The sequence below is a fragment of the Tachypleus tridentatus genome, chromosome 13, assembly GCF_004210375.1.
Source record: "Tachypleus tridentatus isolate NWPU-2018 chromosome 13, ASM421037v1, whole genome shotgun sequence".
Classification (NCBI taxonomy): domain Eukaryota; kingdom Metazoa; phylum Arthropoda; class Merostomata; order Xiphosura; family Limulidae; genus Tachypleus; species Tachypleus tridentatus.
In genome coordinates this window covers 212,730,155-212,754,925 of record NC_134837.1, presented here as the reverse complement: position 1 = coordinate 212,754,925, position 24,771 = coordinate 212,730,155, and the positions used below count along the sequence as shown (strand labels likewise).

General features: G+C 36.7%; 1 protein-coding gene across 1 annotated transcript in view; it reads left to right on the top strand.

Moving 5' to 3' along the window:
• Positions 1-24,285, top strand: part of LOC143238782 (thyrotropin-releasing hormone receptor-like) — an 84,482-nt gene extending 60,197 nt beyond the window's left edge. Inside the window, exons 3-4 of the mRNA XM_076479325.1 lie at positions 10,080-11,463; positions 22,808-24,285. Of these exons, the coding sequence (XP_076335440.1) occupies positions 10,630-11,463; positions 22,808-23,158 (1,185 nt within the window). The 5' untranslated portion in view covers positions 10,080-10,629 and the 3' untranslated portion in view covers positions 23,159-24,285. The remainder of the gene's footprint in view (positions 1-10,079; positions 11,464-22,807) is intronic.
• Positions 24,286-24,771: the final 486 nt, after the last annotated feature.

Below are 24,771 nucleotides of genomic sequence, written 5' to 3'. Positions count from 1 at the left end.
TACTACTGGATTTTTATTTTAGAAAATCTATAACCTTCTAGAAGAGGGTCTTCTGGACCTTTCTAGCAACTTTTTCAAGTCAAATGGCTTTGCTGCATAGAAGTGTCAGAAACCAGGAGGTGCAGTTAGCGACTTTAGATTAAAACAACAACAAAACATAATTCAAATAGTCTTCATCAACATTTTATGGACTAACTGACAAATGGAAAATAAAAAAGTCTCTGGAACAGTGACAGTCTTATTAAAAGTATTACGTAAGAATGTTTAAGTATGTATGAACTTGCTGGACATCAGTTAAGATTAGTTTAGTTGGTTTATAAATCTCATCCGTGCGAGTCTTTTAATCTTGTAAATGAGCTCACAGAGGGCGGGCTTTTTATTTTACGTTTTGATAGCTTATTCTAAAACGTGATAAACTTTGGGAAGTAATTATAAATACGACGAGAAATGGCTGACCCGAATTAACTCGTGCAAATATGTTTTGAAAAATGGAGTTAACTTGAGCAAAGCACGGAAGGGGTTAACGCTCAAATGATAAGTTTTTAGGTTTCTTATTTATTTGCAAATATTATTATACAAAACCTTTAAAGGAAATATGACTTTTAAGAAATGCAGGAGTGACAGAAAGATCACAGTCCCTTGTGTGGGTTTATCTCAGGTGAGCATGTTTCCGGGATATTTGTTGTTTTGTTTTGAATTTCGCGCAAAGCTACACGAGGGCTATCTGCGTTAGCCGCCCCTAATTATGCAGTGTAAAACTAGAGGGGAGGCAGCTAGTCATCACAATCCATCGCCAACTCTTGGGCTATTCTTTTACCAACGAATAGTGGGATTGACCGAGACATTATAACGCCCCCACGATTGAAAGAGTGAGCATGTTTGGTGCGACCGGGATTCGAACCCGCGACCCTCGGATTACGAGGCATACCGGGCCATCTGTTTGTTGTTAATTACAAAGTCACACTATGGTAATGTCTGTGCTATGCACAATGTAGAAACCGTAGCCCGTTGTTTTAGCCTATAAGCCTTTAGATCCGTCGCTGATCCTCCGGATTTTGGGAGAAGGGGGTGTACAGAAGTTTTCAGCATAAAATGTGATGCGATTTATTTATCGGTTTTCTTATCTTACTTGATTTCGGAAACCCAGTAAAGCAAAGTAACAATACGAAATACATATTCAAGGCCCCAGAGATTTATTTAGCACACAATCCAACTGATTTATCACCACCACCCTTGGTTTATCAAACGTAAATACGTACAATAATTGGATTGGATTGCAACATGGAGTCATCGAAGGCATCTTTTACAGATCTTCATACATCTAACTTTTATTTACCCTCTTCCAAACATTACAAATAGCCCATTGTGTAGCATCTGTTTAAGAACAAATAAAAACGTACATGTTGATAAACACTCATTTGTGTATTAATTATTACAGATAATATTTCTATTCTCTGTCTATGAACACTCGTTACTAATATATCTCCCTACAAGTAATATTTGTTATGTATATGTACCTATTTGAAGGTAAATAAACAACAAAAACGTATAGTTACTAGTAATAAAACACTATTTCAGACTGTTGCCGTAAAAGTCACTCGCAAGGTTTCGGTTACAGTGTTGCATTTTTTTTGTTTTTGTTTTACTCCTTATCGTTGTGTCAGAAACTCATTACTCTATGTATGGTGGATAAAATCTAATAATACCGAACTCTGTATGCACCAGGTCTTCCTGACTTCCCTTCTATTCAAAAATGCCATCCTGTATTAAGGTATCAGTAACACGAAGCCCACGTACAGAATCATTGGAATTGGTGCACGTGTGTATCTCAATTTCACAGCGAATATAAGAGTCTTGGTGAAAAGTGCTGTATGAGTAAAGAAGCCATGTTATCTAGTACGAATGCAGGAGTTAATATGGACGGTATATTTTTGTCAACTGTAATAACTTATATATTTTTGTCACTCATTTTTTTTCTCACCCGTGTTTAATAACATCATCACAAACTAAATCTTCCTGATACGTCTTGAAACAACAATTGCTGAGCTGAGTTTACCCGACTTCATAATTAATGTTCGATGTTTTGTAGCACCCGGATGTTTAATTCCATGTATAATACTTAATCAGAAGTTTATGTACTTATAAGAAGAAAAGTTTGAACTTTAATTACTTGTATATTATGTTTAATATAATAATATATATTTTTTAATAAGATAGTTTGAAACCATGTTAAATACATAGTAAATGGTAGCACAAATTATAGCCAATTCATTGTTCAGGTCCCCCAGTGGCACATTGGAATGTCTGCTGACTCACATTGTTAAAAAACTGGGTTTTGATATCCGTGGTGGATAAAGCACAGATAGCCTATTGTGTAGCTTTGCTCTTAATTATAAACAAAAAATAATTATTCAGTTTTGTGCTTGATAACAAGTAAAATCCTTAACTTCATAATTTTTGTTATACTTGTTATCGTGAACGAACTTATATTCATATGCTACGTAGAATAACTTATATTTGATCTATCATCACACACGGTTTTTTCATTAGTCTTTTCATCTGAACTTTTAAGGCTTCGCCAGCCTTGCAGACTTCGATGATTGGTCAGAAGCCGTGTACAGATTGGATGGTTTCATTTTTCATTTGGTGCAATACGAGAGGGTGGGTAGGTAGGTAATCATAAGAATACAATACACGCTGATTGAAAGAAATTGGCAGCACACTGAAGACTCATGAACCTCTTAGTTTTGCAATGTGATAGATATTGACCAATCAGACACAACTTTTGACATCCATTTAAAGTCACGAGGTTTGTGCAATTTTTCTCTGCAACTCTTCTTTCTTTATTTTTCTTTTGAGACGGTTTGTTTGTTTGTTATTAAACACAAAGCTACACAAAGGGCTATCTGTGCTCTGCCAATCATGGGTATCGGAACCCGATTTCTGGTAGTATAAGTCTGCATACATACCACTGTGTCAATAGGGAGATTTTGTGGGTGGTACTCAGGGTAGATAAGCAATTTGATTCGTTAACTTATTTCGCATTTCTAAAATGTTAAAGATGCTCCTTTTTTTCATGGCACTTTTTTGACAGTTTGAAATATCCCTCCGAGAATTAAAAGAAACGTAAAACAAAATCTTTGGACTAAGAGTAAAGAAAAACTATAGAAATTGCAAGAAAATAAAAAAAACTGGATGAAATCATAAAAAGGGAATAATTTGGAAGAACGTTGTCCAGAAATAAATGTCGTTTTTGAACTGCGAAGTTTGGAAAAGTATAAACCAGTGTTATAAAACATGCTTTAATCAAAGTAAGTACCATTTGCTTCAAAACACTTTTGCCAACGTGTAACGATGCTGTTTACGTACCTGCTGTAGAAGTCAGAGTTTCTGTGGTCAGTGGACTCCCTGGAGGTTTCTTCTGCAGCTGGTTGGTTTTGAAAACGATTATTGTTCAAAAAGTTGTCAAAGTGCTTTAAAAATGAAAATCTGTAGGGGAATGGTCTGGGGAATAAGGTGGATGAAGCAGAACCCTGATTCCTAATTCGTTCAATTTTTGGAGCATCATCCTAGACAGGTCTTATAACGCCCATTTTGTTGATCTTCAGTCAGCTCATGCGGAACCCAATTATCCAACTTTTTCATCTTTCCATCGCATTCAGGTGGTTGGCAATGCTTGATTTGCTTATGCCTAGCTTTTCTGCAAGCTCACTCTCTCTCAACTGCTTCCCTTAATGTGTTCATCTAATAATGGCTTCCTTCCACGACCTTATTGGTCTTCAAGATTTTTATCTTCATGTCGAAACCATTGGAACAAACGTTGAATCTAACGCTAAAATCAGGGGTTCGATTCCCCTTGGTGGACTCATCAGATAGCTCAATGTGGCTTTGCTATAAGAAAACACACACACACACCAACGCTGAACTGTACGTTCAGTAACATATCTATGGCCAAATGCCCGTTTAATTTCCGTGTAGTTTCGGTAGCTTTTCGTCCAAGTCTGAAGTTGTAGAGGAAAATAAGAAGAACGTCCTTCTTGTTCATGGTGCCTTGGGGGTTACGAAACGTACTCCGTGTAGAGTTGATACAGCCGAGAATTAAGACACCTTGTAAGCGACAAACGTTGCATTAAATCAACTAACCAACGGTAAGTTACTCGATATCCAACATCTAAATCTCATCTGGACAACCTAATATTTTGTATACGTAACACACGCTCTTCGAAATCCTATGATTTTAATAGTTTACCTTTCGACTGACACATTTATTTATTATTGCTGGTTTAGTTTGTTTTTACAACTTAGGTTGTTTGATAGTATTTTAATACCACCCGAACTTTAGATCCGAGTGGATTACAGGACAAGTAGGACATCGATAGTTCCTGAGGAGCTGTAGAAGCGAAATATTAAATTAATAACTTACGTTCTGGAAATATAGAGATTGTGATTTTATTTACGTTTGTTGGGTAATTTTTCTTTTCTCTAATGGTCACGAAAATGAAATTGTAGTGTTCGATGAAACGAAGATTGATGAGTTTTATTTTTCTTATTGCCATAAGAATCGTGAGATGGAAAAGGTAGTTTAAATGATTTACAACCAAATGCAAGATAGAAAATAGTGATGAAAAAGTCGCCAGATTCAAATAATATTATTGATCAAACAACAAAACAACGTTTCGGACAACAGAATACCACATACAAATATGTTGTTATAACAATAACTTACCATACAACACTTCGATGGTTTTGCTGTTCGTCGTATTTCTATTTTTACTAGTTTCAAAAGAATGATATGTCTCGTCATTATGGATACATGGGTCCCTTGAGCCTGAGTTAGCTCTAATATAGTTTGGAATTGCCAAGAACATCGAAGAGTACGAGATTTTGATCTGAGGGAACTTTCTGTGTTATTAGTTTGTTGATAGGGAGCATGTCAACAAAACGACATCATGAGAAAGTTATTCGTTCATTGGCTTTCGGATTTCACAAAGCAACTAGATATATAAGTTTTATACAAGTGACGTTATAAACCAAATGCACTGATAAGCAGTAGTAAAACAGACAATTATCGCCAAGGTTGCTCATATAATACAAAGCAGATTGTACTTCTCACGAGAACACTTTCAGGAATAATTGATGATAGAAATAAGGAAAATGCAACATCCGTTGTTAAGATTGCACACTGAGGAATTAAGGTCACTAATTAGTGGAATTGTAGAAGTTAACGACCTGTCTTTAAGGTTTAAACCAGTTCTCTATGTGTTAGTCGTGGTACCATTCCAGGTATCTTCAACTAAAGTTAATTTGAATAGTTAGCAGAAAGCTATAAGACCAACAACAACAAAGTTTGTAAATAATAACTAAACAAATTAAACAGATATGATGATTTTGGTTTGTTTGAATTTCGTGTAAAGCTACACGAGGGCTATCTGCGCTAGCCGTCCTTCATTTTGCAGTATAAGACTAGAGGAAAGGCAACTAGTCATCGCCATCTGCCGCCAACTTTTGGGATTTTTTTTACCGACGAATAGTGGGATTGACCGTGACATTATAACACCCACACAGCTGAAAGGGCGAGCATGTTTGGTGTGACGAAGATTCGAACCCGCGACTTTCAGAGTACGTGTCGAGCGCCCTTACCACCTGCAATGGCATGGCCAGGTGGTTAGGGCGCTCGACTAGTACTCTGAAAGTCGCGGGTTAGGTGGTAAGGGCGCTCGACTCGTACTCTGAAAGTCGCAGGTTCGAATCCTTGTCACATTAAAGATGTTCGTCCTTTCAGCCATTGGGGCGTTATAATGTGACGATCAATCCCACTATTCGTTGGTGAAAGAGTAGCCGAAGAGTTGGCGATGGGTGGGGATGATAAGCTGCCTCCCCTCTAGTCTTACACTACTAAATTAGGGGCGGCTAGCGCAGATAGCCCTCGTAAACCTTTGCGCGAAATTCAAAACAAACAAGCAATACCACCTATTTTTACAAGCAGTTATTATTATTTTTTCATTATTAAGCCTATTACGTGGTTTGGACTGAGCACATGCATGCTAAGTATCTGAAGTGTCTTCTTTATTTCCATAAAACCTAACCATTGTCGACGAGTCGTCCTCTCGTATTTTTTACGAAACATTGGTTCTTGAAAATAAACTCGTTTTGTTATTTAATAGTTCAAACGTAAAGTTATGTGTATAAATCTATCAGCAGTTTTGTTATTACAGTTGAGGATAACCACCATTAAGATGATATTGTATGTATGTCTCATCATTGCAACTTTGAGGTTGGTTTTGGACCAATAAGAATGACTCTTATTCTTCTCCTAAAATTTTAAATCAGATTCTCCTTATAATATTAATATGTTTTGCTTATTTGCTCCTTTTTATTTTGTATTCACTATCTACATAGGCTAGTATTTAGCAGTATTCGGACTGACAGTCTATAATGGGATTGCTATAAAACACTGTGCTAAAGATGAACAAAACCAGTATCGAGCCGTTTCATGTTGTGGTCTTATAAACTTTAGCCGACGTTCGAGGTAAAGTATTTCCTTCAAATGATTTTATAATCACCAGTTCTAAAGACGGTCTGACTACTATTTAAAAAAAAAAAAATTTACAGTGTCGACATTCAACTAGTACGAAGCTAAGTGTCTGATTATATGACTGTTTATGTCATTCGACATTCTATAAATTCTTGAATTATTGAATAAATGAGTAAGCACATTGCAATTTATTGATAAACGTTAATTAAACTAATGTTTCCATGGAAATGTGTGCCGTTTCTTTTATAAATACCAAACCATTATTTATACTAAAATGTTACAGTGTAATAATAATGCTTAACAGAAGTTGGTGCTAAATTAGTATCTGAACTTCAGAAGTCACAATAGACAATCGTATTATTGAGTTTCAGTTCTTTTCCCGATAGTATTTCCCAAGTTGATATTGAAACAAATCACGTACTGTGTAAAACACAACTTCAGTTGCTTTATTTTTCAAATAGTACCCATGCCTTCTACCTACTCTGAATAAAGGACAATTTTCTGGTAGTGATTTTAGTTTTATAGTAATGTAGGTTTCTATAATTGTATGTTTGTTTTAAATTTCAAACAAAGCTACACAAATGAGTTATCTGCGCTAACTGTCCCTAATTTAGCAATGTAAGACTAGAGGGAAGACAGTTAGTCATCATCACCCACCGCCAACTCTTGGGCTACTCTTTTACCAACGAATAGCCACAAATCTGAGGGATTTTTTCGATTAAAATCAGGGTTTGATACCCGCGGTCACTAGAACCCAGAAACGTTAGTGCTTAACAACAATAAAAACATAAATAAATGTTGAATGCTTTCAAAATCACGCACTCGACATATTGAACCCCAAATATTGTACATCTATTTTATTACCTGTATCTTATGAACCAGTATTTCAGACGTTTATTTCTTCATTTCAACCCACTAACTCTATTTCTAACCGAAGATATAAAACTGCTCTGAATGTGATTCTTTATTGTGATTTAATATTACTTTAAGGAACGCATATCATGCGAGATCTAGTTAGCCAATGTGTAATGCCTATCTTCTTGCACTAACATGAATATACACATCACGCTAGGGATGTTAGTCTCCTAAATATACTAACAATTTTTGCTCTACAAATATTTTTTTTATCAATCATGTTAAAAACATATTATCTGGTTTTATGACAGTGCAGTTTTTCAAAATTCGTATCCATTATGGCTTACGCATATCACAAAATATAAGTTCTATAAATTTCACCTAATCCAAATGTATTTTCTGAACGGAAAAAATCCATATCTTTAACTAATCCAAATATTTGCTTTGGAAAAGGCCCGCCGTGGCCAGGTTGTTAAGATACTCAACTCGTAATCCGAGGGTCACAGGTTTGAATCCCCATCACACCAAATATGCTCGCCCTTTCAACCGTGTGGGAATTATAAGTGCCGATCAGTCCCTCTATTTGTTGGTAAAAGTGTAGCCCAAGAGATGGCGGTGGATGGTAATGACTAGCTGCCTTCCTTCTTGTCTTATACTGCTAAATTAGGGACGGTTAGCGCAGATAGCCCTGGTGTAGCTTTGCACAAAATTCATAACAAACAAACCTTTTGAAAAAATACTTGTAAACTTTAACTAAAGTCCACAATTTCCGGAGTTAGTTTAAAACTACGCATGAAGATGGATTTTTGGTGATTGTGACATTTCTCACGTAACCACTTTCAAGTATATTTCAAATTAATATTAAGGTCCAAATAAAACAACAAAACGTAATCCGGATCTTAACTATACATTACAACGTGTCGAACCATTCCTACAATACTAATTTAATGTTAAACCTAATTTGAACAAATCTCTTTTAAAATAACATAGGAATAAGTTGAGTGTAAACAATCTGAAAACTATGTTACACGAGCGCATCTTATTACTAATTATGATGGTATAACAAGTGTAGCAGTAGTGCGAGAACACTTGTCATTTCTGCGTGTTTAGTGCTTCACATGTTCTAGTTCTGATTGTTCTATAGATGTTAGACTTTTGTTCTTAAAACGAGTCATTATTCGCACGCTTGCGTAAATACGTATTTGTTGCACTGTATTCGAAACAGATAATCGCAATGTAAGGGGAGTTAACAGTCTTTAGAATTAAACTAACCTTTACGACTCGTACACAGAAATCTGTCGTCGTTGTGAGAATTACTTATGGTCGAAAATAAGAAAGAAATCATATTAATTGTGTGTAACAAAAAAACGTTTCGTCTTACCATTAATCCTAAAGTGCCTAAGTTCAATTACAATACATATTTTATGTTAATAATTACAGACTGTTACCTTTTAATATTTTTATCTGAAACCGACCTAATCAACTCGCTACAAGCCTCACAAGAGATCCCTGAAGTCTGGCTCATAAAGCTTGTTTTTTGTAAGTTTTTTTTTTTTAATTTCGCGCATAGCTACACGAGGGCTATTTGTGCTAGCCATCCCTAATTTAGGAGTGTTAGACTAGAGGGAAGGCAGCTAGTCATCACCACCCACCGCCAACACTTGGGTTACTCTTTTACCAGCGAATAATGGGATTAATCGTCACGTTATAATGGCCCTACGGCTCAAAGGGCGAGCATGTTTGTTGCGACAGGGATTCGAACCCACAACCCTCGGATTACGAGTCGAGCGCCTTAACCCACCTGGTCATGCCGTGCCCAGACTCATAAGGAAAATGAACATTGTAGAATTAGAAGTTAAAGAAACACAGCTCTAATGTCGGTTGTACATATTTCAGGAAGTAAACTATCTCTAGGGCATAGTATATCAAGAATCGATGTATGTTTGGCTTTATTGGCATAAAATTTGAATAATAAATAAATTAAGAATAATTTATTTAATTTTTCCATATGGGTTCAAATATCTGGAGCACTTTGTATAATCAATCAGTATAAGATATTTTTGTAGAAACTGCGCAACCACTGAATAAATAAATAGATTCCTCTTTATTATTTTCGCAGTAAACGCACTTCATGAACACGAGCTAGAGGGAAAAACAGGCTTAGTATCTTTGATAAGCAACAATTAATCTATTAATCTTAATATCTTTGGTAGTTTATGTTTCTATACGATACAAATACACCTACATAGTTCAATCTTTAAGTATAGCTAGTTACTGATTAGTGAAAGGTATCTAGTAGTAGTAGTAAAAATAATATTACTATAGTAGCTATAATGTGTATGTCAGTATCTATGTATGCAACCGAAATTCTTGCGCCATCTATTTAATGGTACTATAAATCAAACTCCATAAAAAATCCACACTTTGAGTGTTTAATATTCAGGCAATTAGAAAAATAATTCTGATTTATGTGACAACCATTTCTTTATCACAGAACATAATTTTGAATAACGGTTCTTTCCTCACAACAAGAACACGATTTTCACTAAAACTACCCTCCAGTGGCTCAGCAGTATGTCTGCAGACTTACAACTTTCTTTCATGAAAGAGTATTTTGTTCATTCTATACTCACTATTACAAACGTGGAAATTTTAACAAAATTTACAGTGTCTCTTATTTTCTCAACAGGTTCTTGGATAATGGAAAGGTGATGTGTTTTAAAAACTGTACGAGGAAGAATAGAAGTACAAGATCTGAACTGCTCACATGAGCCAACAACCGAGTTGGTAGTTTTACGTCAGCAAGCTTTTAGCCAACCACAGTGCTGTGTTTCCTCAAGTTGTTATGGTATCGATTACGTTTTCGCAAATAGTAGAGGAAAAGGAAGGAGTCTGCTGAAGCTTCATCTCAGTGTTCAGTTAGGAGGAGAGAGAGCACGGGGGGATCGAATGATTTTCCCTGAAACTTGCACCTCTATAAGAGAGAGATCTCAGCTGTCGCTCTGTCATTGTTCGTAGTCTGGTCACTTGTTACTTAAAGGCACTTTGCTTAATATTTCTTAACGCCGCTAACATTTATAAGGCTAATTGTCTTGAACTTAAGAGATTTGGCATTTCCAAAAGTATTAATTAATGAACACCCCTACATTTGCTTAAGATAGTTTCTTCTTCATATTTGGAGTCTAAAACCTGTAGCGTTAGCTTGACGAGTGGTAGGAGGCTAATATTATTATCGCAGGATGGCGTCTACAATAATTCTTGAAAATTCTACTTGTGAACCAGCTAACAATACCGTTGTCACTGACGGCAACATTTCTTCATGCAATATAACAATGGATATCATAAGCACCACTACTACGTTACCAGAACCATCGTTTTACCCGATGCACTACCGAATAGTAGGGACTACATTTCAAGGTTTAATCTTTATTACTGGAGTTCTTGGTAACATAATGGTTGTCATAGTGGTAACCAAGACCCGTAGCATGCTAACGACCACTAACTGTTACCTGGTTAACTTATCTTTGGCTGATCTCATGGTTCTGGTAGCTTCTGTACCCAATGAGGTTCTGTCCTACTACTTGCTCGGAGACGAGTGGATCTGGGGCAGAGTTGGTTGTGCCATCTTCATCTTTCTTCAGTATCTAGGCATCAATGCCTCGTCTTTATCCATCACAGCCTTCACAGTAGAACGATACATCGCTATCTGCCATCCCATGAAGGCCCAGATGGTCTGCACCGTTAACAGGGCCAAAAAGATCATCATTGGTGTTTGGGTGGTCGCCTGCATCTACTGCTCCCCCTGGCTTTTCCTCACCAAGACCGTGCCCATATTCTACAAGGGGCACGAGAATATGGAAACGTGCACTTTTGCCCTCTCCAGGGAACACTACCTGGGTTATTTCTTTGCTGATCTTGTCCTGTTTTACGTATTCCCGTTGCTGCTGTCCTGTGTGCTGTACGGACTGATAGCAAGGATCCTCTTCACCAGCGAATTTCCTAGAAAAATGGCCAAAGAAGGAAATCCTCCAAGCGATTCAGTGAAGAGCACCAACTCGAGTGCTAGAGTACAGGTAAAAGATGAAATTTGATAATTATATCGGTACTTATTAAATAATTGATTATCAAAGTCGGTATCCCATACCAACTGAAAGACCTAAAGATTTGATGTTAAAAACAAGTAACTTTTTAGTAGAAAGTTCTTTATCGACTGAACATGAAAAAAAATTAATAATTCACTCTTCATTAAGTTACGTTATTTAATGACAGAAATAAAATATATGTTTAAGTATAAATATTTCATGGAATGTTTTATATCTAACATTTTGAACGCGAGGCATAACAGTGAACAGCCAATATATAAAAAAGTAAAAAACACCAGAGCTTCCAATAATCGAGATGTTAAGAAAACGACTATGATAAGAAGAAAAGAAGAGATAGATAGAATAACCAAATTATGACAAAATAAGAGTATTTTACAATGGATAAATTAGGGTTAGGTGTTTTGCACGATGGACAGATGGGCAGATAAGTTATCTTGTAGCTTTGTGCAGAAATAGTTATCAGCGATTTTCGACTTTAGTACAACACGCCCTTGTTAAACACAAAAGAGACAAGAAACATATTTTTTATTCGTATAAAATATGGATTATCAGACTCTAGTGGCTACCATTATCAGATTCTATTGACTCCCAGATGTCTCAGAGGTAAGTTTCTATACCTACGGTAGACAGAACACAGATAGCTCATTGCGTAGCGTTATGTATAAAAACGAACAAACAACTTCTTGTAAATTCTATGATAAATTATATAAAACAAATGATGAACAACGAACACTGCCAGGCATCTTGCAAATGGTCATTTCACGTGCAAGAGAGTGATTTATTTGTATGTTTATAAATTACCTCAAGATATACGTAGTGCTAGAATACTGATTTGTTCCGACTACATATGAATGTACGAGCGAGGGTTGCAAAGCGAGGGATGAAAAAAAGAGTGAAACGAAAAAAAAAAGGTAATTTGTTTTTAAGCTAACGAATATAAATATTTTCTTGTCATGACTTCTTGTGACGTCAGCATGAAAATGTAGTTCTACACGAAATATAAGAAGGCTGAACTCAGATGTAAGTCCAAATTATGCGTCTTTCTCAAAACTAAGTAAAATTATTTACTTGTCAACACATTGCATTTTATATTTATGGCAAACTTACTAATGGTCCGGCATAGCCAGGTAGTTAGGGCATTGGACTCGCAGTCTGAGGGCCATAGGTTCGAATCCCCGTCACACCAAATATGTTCGCTCTTTCAGCCGTGAGGGCATTATAATGTGACAGTCAAGGCCACTATTCGTTGGTATAAGAGTAGTCCAGACGGTGGGTGATGATGACTATTTGCATTCCCTCTAGTCTTACATTGATAAATTAGGGACAGCTAGCGCAGATAGCCCTCGTGTAGCTTTGTGCGAAATTCAAGAACAAACAAACCACTAATGCTATTTGCCACTGCCCTTAATTTTGAATTACTGACCTGATGGAAGGCTACCCGTTCGCAACATTCACTACCATCCATGCTAAGAGATTGACAGTCACTCTTATAACGCACCGACAGCTTAAAATGTAGGGAAGACTTTGCGACATTTAACAAATTAGAACCGAGATTTTTAGCGTTGAAATCTAGAGTTCTTCTACAGGACTAGTCTGAGTTATTCTTGTTGATACCTTCATAGTTATAAAACACAGATGTTTAAAACTGTAAAACCTGTCATGTATATTCTAAACTTTAAGAAACTATTAGAAACTAATGGGTCTAAAATTTGTGACAAAATCATGGTAAATACAGATGTTTTTTTCGTATACTAGTTTTTGAATCCGTAATGGACAAAAGAGAGAAAGATAGAGAATAGGTGTGTAAAGATAACTTTCATAAAAATTACGTCCACCATCACACAGCCCAACTGACGATTTATTGATAGCAAACGAAAGGTTCTAGATGCAGTATGATATTTTAAACGTTACGGGTTGAAATCGCATTAGGGATCATTAGGCTTATGATGTTGGATGAAAATCGCTTTAACTGCAGACGTTTTCTTCCAAATTTCACTTAAATCATCCACTGTGAAATGAAGTCTAGATGCGTGTAAAAATAGCTTGCGCATCTCAAAAGCTACTCTGCCTTAAAGCTCTTTATTGACTCTGAGGGAAGTCTGAAATCTTATCACGTTCAAAAAACCGGGTTTCAATGCAGATAGCCCATTGTGTAACTGCAGTTAACAATAACCAAACAAAACAAACACTGGCTGAGGGACCTTTGGCTCATGTCAGAATTCTTGAGTTGGGCCAGTTTTTATTTTGTTTTCTTATTTCATTTCAGCTCCAGTAAGGAAACAGACGAGCTAGCAGAGAATTTCTCCCCTTAAACCAGTAGTAAGGATAGGCAGAGGTATTTAATTGTCTTCAATCAGTGTGGTAGACACGAGACTGAAGTAAAAGTTAGGAGTGGACAATAAGTAGAATATGCGTAAAATAACAACTATGAGGGAGAAACTGTGATTACTTAATATGGATAGATACAACGTGACAAAAGTGACATTTGGATCATCCACTGTAAGAGATCCCCAAGATCCGTTATGTCCAGGTGGTCAAGGCGCTCGACTCGTAATCCGAGGGTCGCGGGTTCAAATTCCTGTTACACTAAACATGCTCGCCCTTTCAGCCGTGGGGGCGTTATAATGTGACGGTCAATCCCTCTATTCGTTGGTGAAAGAGTACCCCAAGAGTTGGCGGTGGGTGGTGATAACTAGCTGCCTTCCCTCTAGTCTTACACTGTTAAATTAGGGACGGCTAGCGCAGGTAGCTCTCGTGTCACTTTGCGCGGAATTAAAAAACAACAACAACAAACAAACAAACAAGAGATCCCCGATATACAGCAGGCTGAATGAGTCTCCATGGTGGACGTTTTACAGACAAACCTGGCCCGGCATGGCCAAGCGCGTAAGGCGTGCGACTCGTAATCCGAGGGTCGCGGGTTCGCGCCCGCGTCGCGCTAAACATGCTCGCCCTCCCAGCCGTGGGGGCGTATAATGTGACGGTCAATCCCACTTTTCGTTGGTAAAAGAGTAGCCCAAGAGTTGGCGGTGGGTGGTGATGACTAGCTGCCTTCCCTCTAGTCTTACACTGCTAAATTAGGGACGGCTAGCACAGATAGCCCTCGAGTAGCTTTGTGCGAAATTCCAAACAAACAAACAAACAAACATACAGACAAACCGAGTGAGTCCACAAAGATAACATTAGTGACATGCCGTTATCTCTGTTTTTTGAGAGATATTATGGAAGGTTATCTTCTGTGGAACCAGAAAGAATAATTCAATAAAACAGTATTAGAATATGACGTTCCAGAATATGTAGGTAACGACCGTATATTATAACAACAAATAATGCATAAACAAACAAAATGTGCTATTTAGTAAAAGGAAATAATTCAGTTGTCTGTAGGCTTAAAGGAGGCATTACACGAAATTGAATTTTTTGACAACTTTACCCCAGGTGGGAGTAAGGTTAACTTCTCAAGTGAGGTTCCTGTCAAGGGTAGTGCTCAGATATTTAACATAATTTATAATGATCACGATCAGGCTTGAATTTCCTACTCTTAGGCCAAATATCACAACTATATATTTACTGCTGTATAGTGTAAGACGTTATATTTTACATCAATAGACGAAAAAGATAAATAGCTTGTTAAAAACTATCGTTAAGACTGCTCAACGTAAAGTCAGTTGCAAGTAAGAATGAAAGAGATGGACAGGATGGCCAGTTTGTGGCACATCTGTAATATGGAGTACATCAAGTAAAGATAACTCTAGCTAACAAAATTTTTACTTTTTCTTGTTCCTGGGCAGAAAGTGTTATTTCCGAATTGCTTATGTCTAAAGTAAATGGAAAAGACCTATTTTTATTTCAAACTTTGCTTTTGTGACATGGGAGCGTATAACGAAAACATGAGGGAAGACTATATTTGTGGGCTGATACGTAGAAATGATTTACATTACAGTTACAAGTCTCAGAAAACTACTCACTTCTAAACATTTTTGTATAACTTCAGTATAAATGCATGTAAATCTTGCTTCATTTGCCTGTTTTTACATATAAAATAGGTTAATTTTTAAATTTCATTATCCAGGTTACAAAAGCAAAGTTTGAAGGGAATAATGGCCATTTTCTCTACTTTTATAACATAAGCAATTAAGAAATAACACATACTATCCAGGAACAAAATTTGTGTTACATAATGTAGTGTAAGAAACTATCAGTGTGACATGGAAGAGTAGATATAAATTGTTCTTCAGTGATATGAGAACCTGATGATCAAAGAAGATGTAATAGGTAATTTCATGAAGCGAAGTTTATAAAAGAATACACAAATGGTACAATATGTTTTCCCAAAGTCACAAAAACAGAAGATGAGGAAAGCTGTTAGTATTAAAATAATTGGTGCTAACATCAGATAACAGAATCTAGTTTAACGTTTGGGCAGGAAATTCTTTTCCTCGATAAAGCAGTAGATAGAAAGACTAAAGTTCATTCATATGCCCTGCTGAAAACACTCTTAAAACTAGAGAGCTTTAAACAAGGTGTTTTTTTAAAGAAGGTATTTCAGGCTTAAGAAACCAAAGGATTTGGAAAGTTTCTATGAGCGATGGTAAAACCTGAAAAATGAAAATTGAGATAAATGAAAGAGGAAATAGTAGATGTAGTTTGCACTACTCAGGTGGAGTTTGTTATGCTTTCCAATTCAGATATTGTATTTCGTTAATGTAGAGCATTACAAATATTAGACACAGTGATAGATGGATTTGAAAACTGTCATCATGTAGATGATAGGAAAAATTAGGAGACAGTACAAGAAGATGGGAAATATTTTGAGTAATAATAGTGTCATGATATGATTGAGAAACTGTTTCAAAATAGCGAAGACACTAGCACTTTTCTAAAGAAGTAGAAGGAACAACGTTATTAAAGTGAACTGGATATCGAGGAAAGTGTTGGTAACTGGCTTGTTAGTAATTAAAGTTGAGTCCAGTACCGGAAAGGATGAGAAGTGACACTTAGTTTGATGCGTTTTCTCATTTCGTGTAGATTCTTTACCGTAGAATAAAATTACAATCCTTTCAACGAATAACGTATGTAGTTTGAGAGATTTCAGTTCTCTCGAATGTTGAAATTCACGAGGTTGATGTATCAGTAAAAAAAGCTTTACGCAGTAAAAAAATAACATTTGAAATGTTTTGATAACTGGCCGAAGAAATGGAAAATGCAACAATATGAACTAAATTATTAATCTCATCAAACGTGGAGTGGTTTGAATCAATGTCTCGAAGTGCACCAGTAATAAGTGTTTGAAAAGACCAACCAGCTTTACTAAAATTCGAAAATGTATGAATAGGCGATGGTCGTTCGTGTATAGGAGGTTCTGATAGAAACCTGGTGATGGAGCGGCAGATGGCTTCTGTGAGCAAGTAGTCAGTCGTGAGAAGAGATATAACATTAGGATAGGCAAGTATAATGCCTTGTGTGGAAAAAAAATGGTTTTGAAAAGCTCTACGTACTATAATACTTTAAATGTTACGATTTAAACGACGAAAACCGGCGAAACGTTAGAAACCAATAGCCCTAAGATTTGTGGTAAAGACTCATGTTAATAGCATATGTTTTGTTTATTCACTTTCTTTTTAATCTGTCAGTTGTAGATTCAATGAAAATCAGGGGATGTATAACCTTCCAACCCCTCTTACGAGTTCTGGTAATAAACGAAAAGGTATCTTGGTCAGTGACCTTTGAAAGACAGAAGATAGATCCAAAAATTATTTTTACACTCTTATTTCGAATCCATAAAGAAAAATTAATAGGAAAATGAAAAAAAAAGACACTTGCAATCAGCGTGGTCTTTTATCACATATTTCAGACCTATTGGTTTTAACTATTATATTTTAAAATTATTTATGACAGTAAAGATAGCTAAAAACTATGCTGCTAGCTAGCGAAATACTTTATTAGTGAATATGACAGACAGAGAAGTTGATTGCATATTCAGGGAGTAATGTGGTCAAACTAAACCCGCATTGAATCTTTCTTACTTATCTCGAACGCTTGTTCACCAGGAATTGTTATTACGACAGCTGTCACAGGATAAGTTTGATTAAGACGTAACAATAACCCATCCATTCAGTTCAGTCTTATACGTTCGGCGTTATTATTTTAAGCAAACATAACGTTCAAATGAAAACTTCGTATTGTCAACATTGTATTTCTTTGTCGTGCCCATGATTGCTTGTTCGGTTTCAATGTTAACATTGTTTGATATCTTTCTAACACAATGCTGATGAGATACTGAAACAGCTTTACTTGTTTTATTTTACAACTGCCTACAATCACAGCTTGTTTCTATGTAGCTTGTTTGTTTGCTTTGGAAATTTGCGAAAAACTACACGAGGGCTATCTGCGCTAGCCATTCATAATTTTGCAGTGTAAAACTAGAGGGAAGGCAATTAGTCATGACCACCCACCGCCAACTCTTGAGCTACTCTTTCATAAACGAATAGTGGGATTGACCGTCACATTATACACTCCCACGGCTGAAAAGACGAGTATGTTTGGTGTGACGGGGGTCCGAATCTACGACCCTCAGGTTACGAGTCGAACACCTTAACCCACTTGGCCATGCCGGGCCTATTCTATGCAGCAGTAACATTTTAGTGTTTTAAATGACATCTGTTTATCCGTGCTTTAAGTGCTATCCAGCCTAATATGGATACTAAGTAATATTTTGTTGTGAACTCGGTCTTCTGCACCCCAGTCTGCGGACTTACAACGGGTTGAAACGGCGTTACGATATATGAAGTCCATTGTGCAGCTTTTTGCTTAACTTCAAACAAACAAACGTCATATAATATATAGTTCTTTAAACGCGGTCTTCCTGATGCAACGTATCTAATCATTCCCAGTTGGGCCCGGCATGGCCAAGCGTGTTAAGGCGTGCGACTCGTAATCTGAGGGTCGCGAGTTCGCATCCCCGTCGCGCCAACATGCTCGCCCTTTCAGCCGTGGGGCGTTATAATGTGACGGTCAATCCCACTATTCGTTGGTAAAAGAGTAGCCCAAGAATTGGCGGTAGGTGGTGATGTCTAGCTGCCTTCCCTCAAGCCTTACACTGCTAAATTAGGGACGGCTAGCACAGATAGCCCTCGAGTAGCTTTGTGCGAAATTCAAAAACAAACAAACAAACATTCCCAGTGTCCGTGAACTCTGGATTTCGAGTGCAACTTTGATTTCGTGTTCTTGGTGTTTTATCAGCATAATGCATTGTGGTTAACAACACGTAGTTTACTGTAATAACTGTGTCTCTGAACATAAATAGTGAAACTTTTCTAATTACACTTAATTCTTTTCGTAATATCTTCCTAGTTTAATATACAAACTGGTTTCTACAAATCCTAATGACCTCTTTTTTTACTTAACAATGCTACTTGGACTTAAAACGCAGCGCAGTGGAATTTCTTTTAAAAGTTTTGTTGTTAATAATTGTTAATATCTATCACTACAATTATGGAACACTTTTACCAACGTTATATTCGTTTATGTATACTATTTCTCTTATCCTTTGACGAACGTGAAGATTCATTTTATTTACGATTAATATTCGTGTTATTTTGACCCACCAATGATTTATTATAGCAACACAATACTCGTATATAAATAGGGATGGTACATTGATAATGGCGCTTTATTGCACGTGCCCGACATGGCCAAGTGGTTAAGGCACTCGACTCGTAATCCGAGGGTCACGGGTTCGAAACTCCGTCACACTAAACATGTTCTCCCTTTCAACCATGTGGGCGTTATAATGTGACGGTCAACCCACTATTCGTTTTGGCGGTGGGTTGTGATGATTAGTTGCTTTCTCTCTAGTTTTACACTGCTAAATTAGGGACGGCTAGCGCAGATAGCCCTAGCGTAGCTTTGCACAAAATTCAAAACAATAATCAAACAATCGTTGCATGTAAATAGCCGCATAATTTATTCGTATTAACGTTGCTTTAGAGTTATGCTTTGACATAATTTAGTAGATTATATTTGATGCGAAACATCCTTTGAAGCTGTTTATTTGTTTTAAAGCAGATTACTGCCAATTAAATAAAGCAACTACTATAAGCAGTTATGGTTGAAACTTACTGAAGTGAAATAAGATACGAAACCACAGTTGATGCCAGTCTGGAGCAAAACTCATATCCGTCAAGTGAAGCCTGCTTTATTGTTTGGTGGCTTGAACAGGAAGGATATTAAACAAATTGATGAAAGACTCGCAAGTCAGACGTATGCGATAACATGATATCAACGGATATTCGTATAAGAAATGGAGTATAAGAAGTAATATATATAACAGTTCTAATCAAACATATACTTATAGACTTTCTTACAGTTCCAATGGGCATTTTTCCTTTCTTCTACTTAAACCTGGTTTTGGAAGCCAACGTTCTCTAAGATTGGTCTCAATGTCCTTCACAGGGTGGGGTAGCGAAGGTCAGAGATAATAAAAAAGGACCTTGAATATCATCCTTTAGAAGTGCAATAAACCTTCGATACACGCACACATACACACACACTAGGATATTTTGTTTGCTCGTTTGTTGTTAGGCCCAAAGATATACAATAGGCTAACTTTAGTGTACTCACTACGAGTATCAAAACCAGGTTTTTAGCACTAGTGCGAGTGTACTGTTGCGTCCACTAGAGTTCGATCGCACATGGTCTGGTGAAAGAGTTGTACGATTCATGTATATCCGTTCCTAATTACAAACTGCTGCCAGGAGAAAGCCAATATCATCCTCCGTCACAGGGACTTTATACTGCTTTCTGAGCCAAATACTGGAGCATCACGTTTCACGTTCCGCATGTAGTTCATATTCTAACCGCTAAGAAAGACGTTAGAATTAATACAATTAATCTAACATTAATCTTTTTTCACACTATTTTTGTGTTCTTTATGGGGAGGAGGTGGCCAACTGGTGATGCAATAATTTGTTTTCTTATGTTTTGTGTGTTCTGGAGGCGGTGGCCAACTGGTGATGCAATAATTTGTTTTCTTATGTTTTGTGTGTTCTGGAGGCGGTGGCCAACTGGTGATGCAATAATTTGTTTTCTTATGTTTTGTGTGTTCTGGAGGCGGTGGCCAACTGGTGATGCAATAATTTGTTTTCTTATGTTTTGTGTGTTCTGGAGGAGGTGGCCAACTGGTGATGCAATAATTTGTTTTCTTATGTTTTGTGTGTTCTGGCAGATCACGTTCGTAATAATAACAAACATATACATACATGCAAAACTGAAACTGATTAAACAGATCCGGTGGATCAGGTGTACGTTTATGGATCTATCTCAATACTACAAAAATGTATTATGAAGTTTATTGTTGTAACGAAGCAGCTTTAAACAATAAACAGAAATGGCTAAACAATATGATGGACTTATACGCGGTTAGGCTTAATCGACGTTTGTCAGTGAACCAGCTTGGCAGAATCAATACGTCACATTTGATTACACAATCAAGTTTTTTTTCTAATTTTCAGGAATTACTCGAGTCCGAGTGCAAAATTCTAACGAAAATCCGCATTGTTAAAGTTCCGATTTTCTATTGGATTCCAATAATTAACGTGTTTTTCTTACACCAACACCACACTTCCTAATTTGTTGTTATTTCTTCATTAACTCACGTTTGTTTGTTTTTTTCCCGAAATATACAACAATATGAACTGCGCTTTGAAACTTTATATCTGTTAAAACTTGGTATGGAAATTTCATCATTTTGTTAAGAAACAAAATGGTTCGGTTTGTTTTGAATTTCACGCGAAGCTACACGAGGGATATCTGCGCTAACCGTCCTAATTTTGCAGTGTAAGACTATAGGGAAGACAGCTAGTCATCACCACACACGGCCACCTCTTGGGCTACTCTTTACCAACGAATAGTAGGATTGACTGCACATATTAACGCACTCACGGCTGAAAGGGCAAGCATGTTTGGCGTGACGGGATTCGAACCCGCAACCTTCGAATTACGAGTCGAGTGCCTTAACCACCTGGCGCGAAATTCAAACCAAATCAAACCACTTGCAAGTGTTTGTCGTTGTTACCGTTATCCTGTTAGACATCGTTAAACGTAAGTTATTTTGTCATTTCATCCGAACCAGGAACTGGTAGTATTAGGTGAGTATAGTTATTTTTATTCTTCAGCCAGTGACACGTAAAAAAATTGAAATTCGAAACACTTAAAAATACAAAACAGCTTTTATGTCAAATACACTCGGATCGCACCTCACGTAGAAACTAAACAACTATTATATGAAGAGTTAGCTTGAGAAATACGTGACAGAACTCTATAAAGTGGGGCTTCGTTTTACCTCACACTTTCCGTAATACCAATAGCTCTTTTGGAAGCGCGTTTTACCTTTCATTCGCAGCTTTAAAGTGTTTGAATTGCCAGGAAGGTGTTTGTTTTGATTACTTGTAAGCACGCTTTAAAGTCTTTATGTTATCGTGTCCCTGCGAAAGCATGCCTCTGTCTGAAAGCCATGGTTGCATTCAAGCTTACCGGAGATTCTTTAAGACAGGGAGGCGAAGATCCGAACAAAGCCGACTACGTCAACTAGTTCAACCTCATGCGTGACGCTGACCCAAGTTCTCTCGGATTTTTGTTTTGATTCTTTCCATCGCGATAGCCAAGTATCTGTTTAAAGGTTCTGTGGGTTAGGTTTGAATTCTGGGTAAAAAACAAAAACAAAATTAAAATGAAGGCATTTTACTAAACTGTTGATGAAAAATCTAACATCGTTATCAAAGAAGTTTTTAAATGTTATTTTAACGCAATCTAGTTTTCAAGGAATGTTGTGGATTCAACGCACAAATAAATACGTTTTCTTTCTAATATCGACTATAGTCGGTATCTGTGAAGCTATGATTTTAATAATATTTAATTTCTAGTAGTCACATGAACACATGCAACATGAAAAAGTTGTTTTCCAAGTGCAAAGCTACACAATGCTTACTCGTTGGCGGTGGGTGGTGATGACTAGCTGCCTTCCTTCTAGTCTTACACTGCTAAATTAGGGACGGCTAGCACAGAAAGCCCTCGTGTAGCTTTGTGCGAAATTTAAAAACAGACAAACAAAAAGTATAACTCGCGGTGCTTAAAGAGGAAAAACACATTATCTTTGTCAAGTGGATTACTTGGTATCTGTTTTTTTGGTGTTTATATCGGACCTACTTTTGTTTTTCAAATTAATTAAAACTAATTATTGTTGTAATTCGTAGCAATACCTTTTTTATTCATTAAAATCGAATTATGACAACTTCTCTATCTTCGTTTGTTTCAGGTGGTGAAAATGCTTGCTGTCGTCGTGGCTGTTTTCGCAACCCTGTGGCTGCCCTATCGAGCTCTTGTCGTCTACAACTCTTTTGCGAAACACCGTTACATGGAGCCCTGGTTCCTGATGTTCTGTAAAACAATGATTTTCATCAACAGTGCTATCAATCCAATCCTGTACAATGCCATGTCTGTCAAGTTTCGGCGTGCTTTCAGACGGACTTTATCTTGTCAAAAGAAGAACTGTCAACGAGGACCATACGGCAGTGTGGCAGGGTCTACCAGGTACCTGCCAAGTACCTTAACCACGGCCACAACAAGGCTAGCTTCCTGTAGAGTAGAAAAACTACAGCAGGTCTAAATTAACATCGATTTAGTTTGTACAATATTCCAGGTAGGGATACCACATATACTAACACTGAGAACATCCTACAATATAAAGACATAATGAATGTAATCTAATAATTTCTCACTAGATGAACCCAGGGTAGAGACACCATCATCCATTCTTATACGTATACTAATAATAACAACATCCTACAATATAAAGACATTATGAGTGTAATCGAACAGTTTCTTACTAGATTAACCCAGGGTAGGGACACCACCACTAGCTCTTACATTTGTATTAACAGTTAGGACAACATCCTACAATATCAAGACATCATAAGTGTAATCGAACAATTTTTATTAGATTAACCCAGAGCAGAGGAAATACCGACCACTTTTACATACATACTAACAATAAGGACAACATCCCATAATATGAAGACGTTGCGAATGTAATCCAACAACTGCTTACTAGATGAACCAAGGGGAGAGATAATACAACTTTATTATAGCAGCCAGTACATTGTTTCTTCAACAAATGTCGACAATCACTGGCTTGTTAAAATAAACATTGCGTGTAAACTATCATGCTAAGTAAACAAGACAACGCTTTTAAATATATTGAACTTTCAGCGGCTGAAATATCAAAAAGACGTTACCGATAATAAAAAGATACATATGGGAAACTTGTACCATCTTTAAATGAAAGAGATTAATTATACAATTACAGTCACTTTTCAAATTGTAGCTACAGTCCTAACCACAAATTGTGTGCAATGATTCCATTACGTTCGTTCATTTTGAGAACAAACAAAAGTATCCGGACACAACAACCCTTTATTGGCATGACGACCTCTAAATATCCCTTTAGCCTAACGAGGTTACTGTGGTGAAATGAATATTCGAAACTAAATAAAGATTATTGCAATAAAGAGAGAAAGGACTAGATGGAAGAAAATCGTACAGAGAGAGATATATTTTTCTGAATATACTCTTTCATTGTAACAATAAATATAAGGAATATTTGGAGCGAAATAAACAGAAAGGAAGTTAAATTGCTTGAACTTTGACATAAAAGAAAAATTAACTGAATTGAAAAAAGAAAACATGATTTGGAATGTTAAGAGGTAATTTTAATATCTGTTGTAATATTATGTTTATTAATACACGACGTTTGTAAATTGTTTGTCTTTTAGCTTCCAAAATATCGGCTGTCTTTAAAATTTTCACCCAAAAATATAATTTCTATCTTTTGCTTACTCTATCGGTGTTCAAAGGTAAGATTACATTTACATCCTTGACCACTGACAAGAAACGATACGTCAGTCTGTCCACAAAGAGAAATTAGATTCGATTTGCCAAATAACTACCGCTGACGCCAAATGCTTGTTACAAGAGTTTGGTGTCAGCGACAATGAAACTAAACCTTTGTTTCATTGTCGCTAATGCCAAACTCCTGCAACAGAGACTTAGTTTCGTTGTCGCTGACGCCAAACTCATATATCATTTATCCGCTAAGGGATCCAGTTTATACAACGACTAAAGATAGTTGATCCAGGAGTGACTAATTTCATACAAACAAAACGTTTGTCCTAGTTTGAGCTAATATGTTTAAAAGCGAGTCTCTATTTATTATGAAATAAT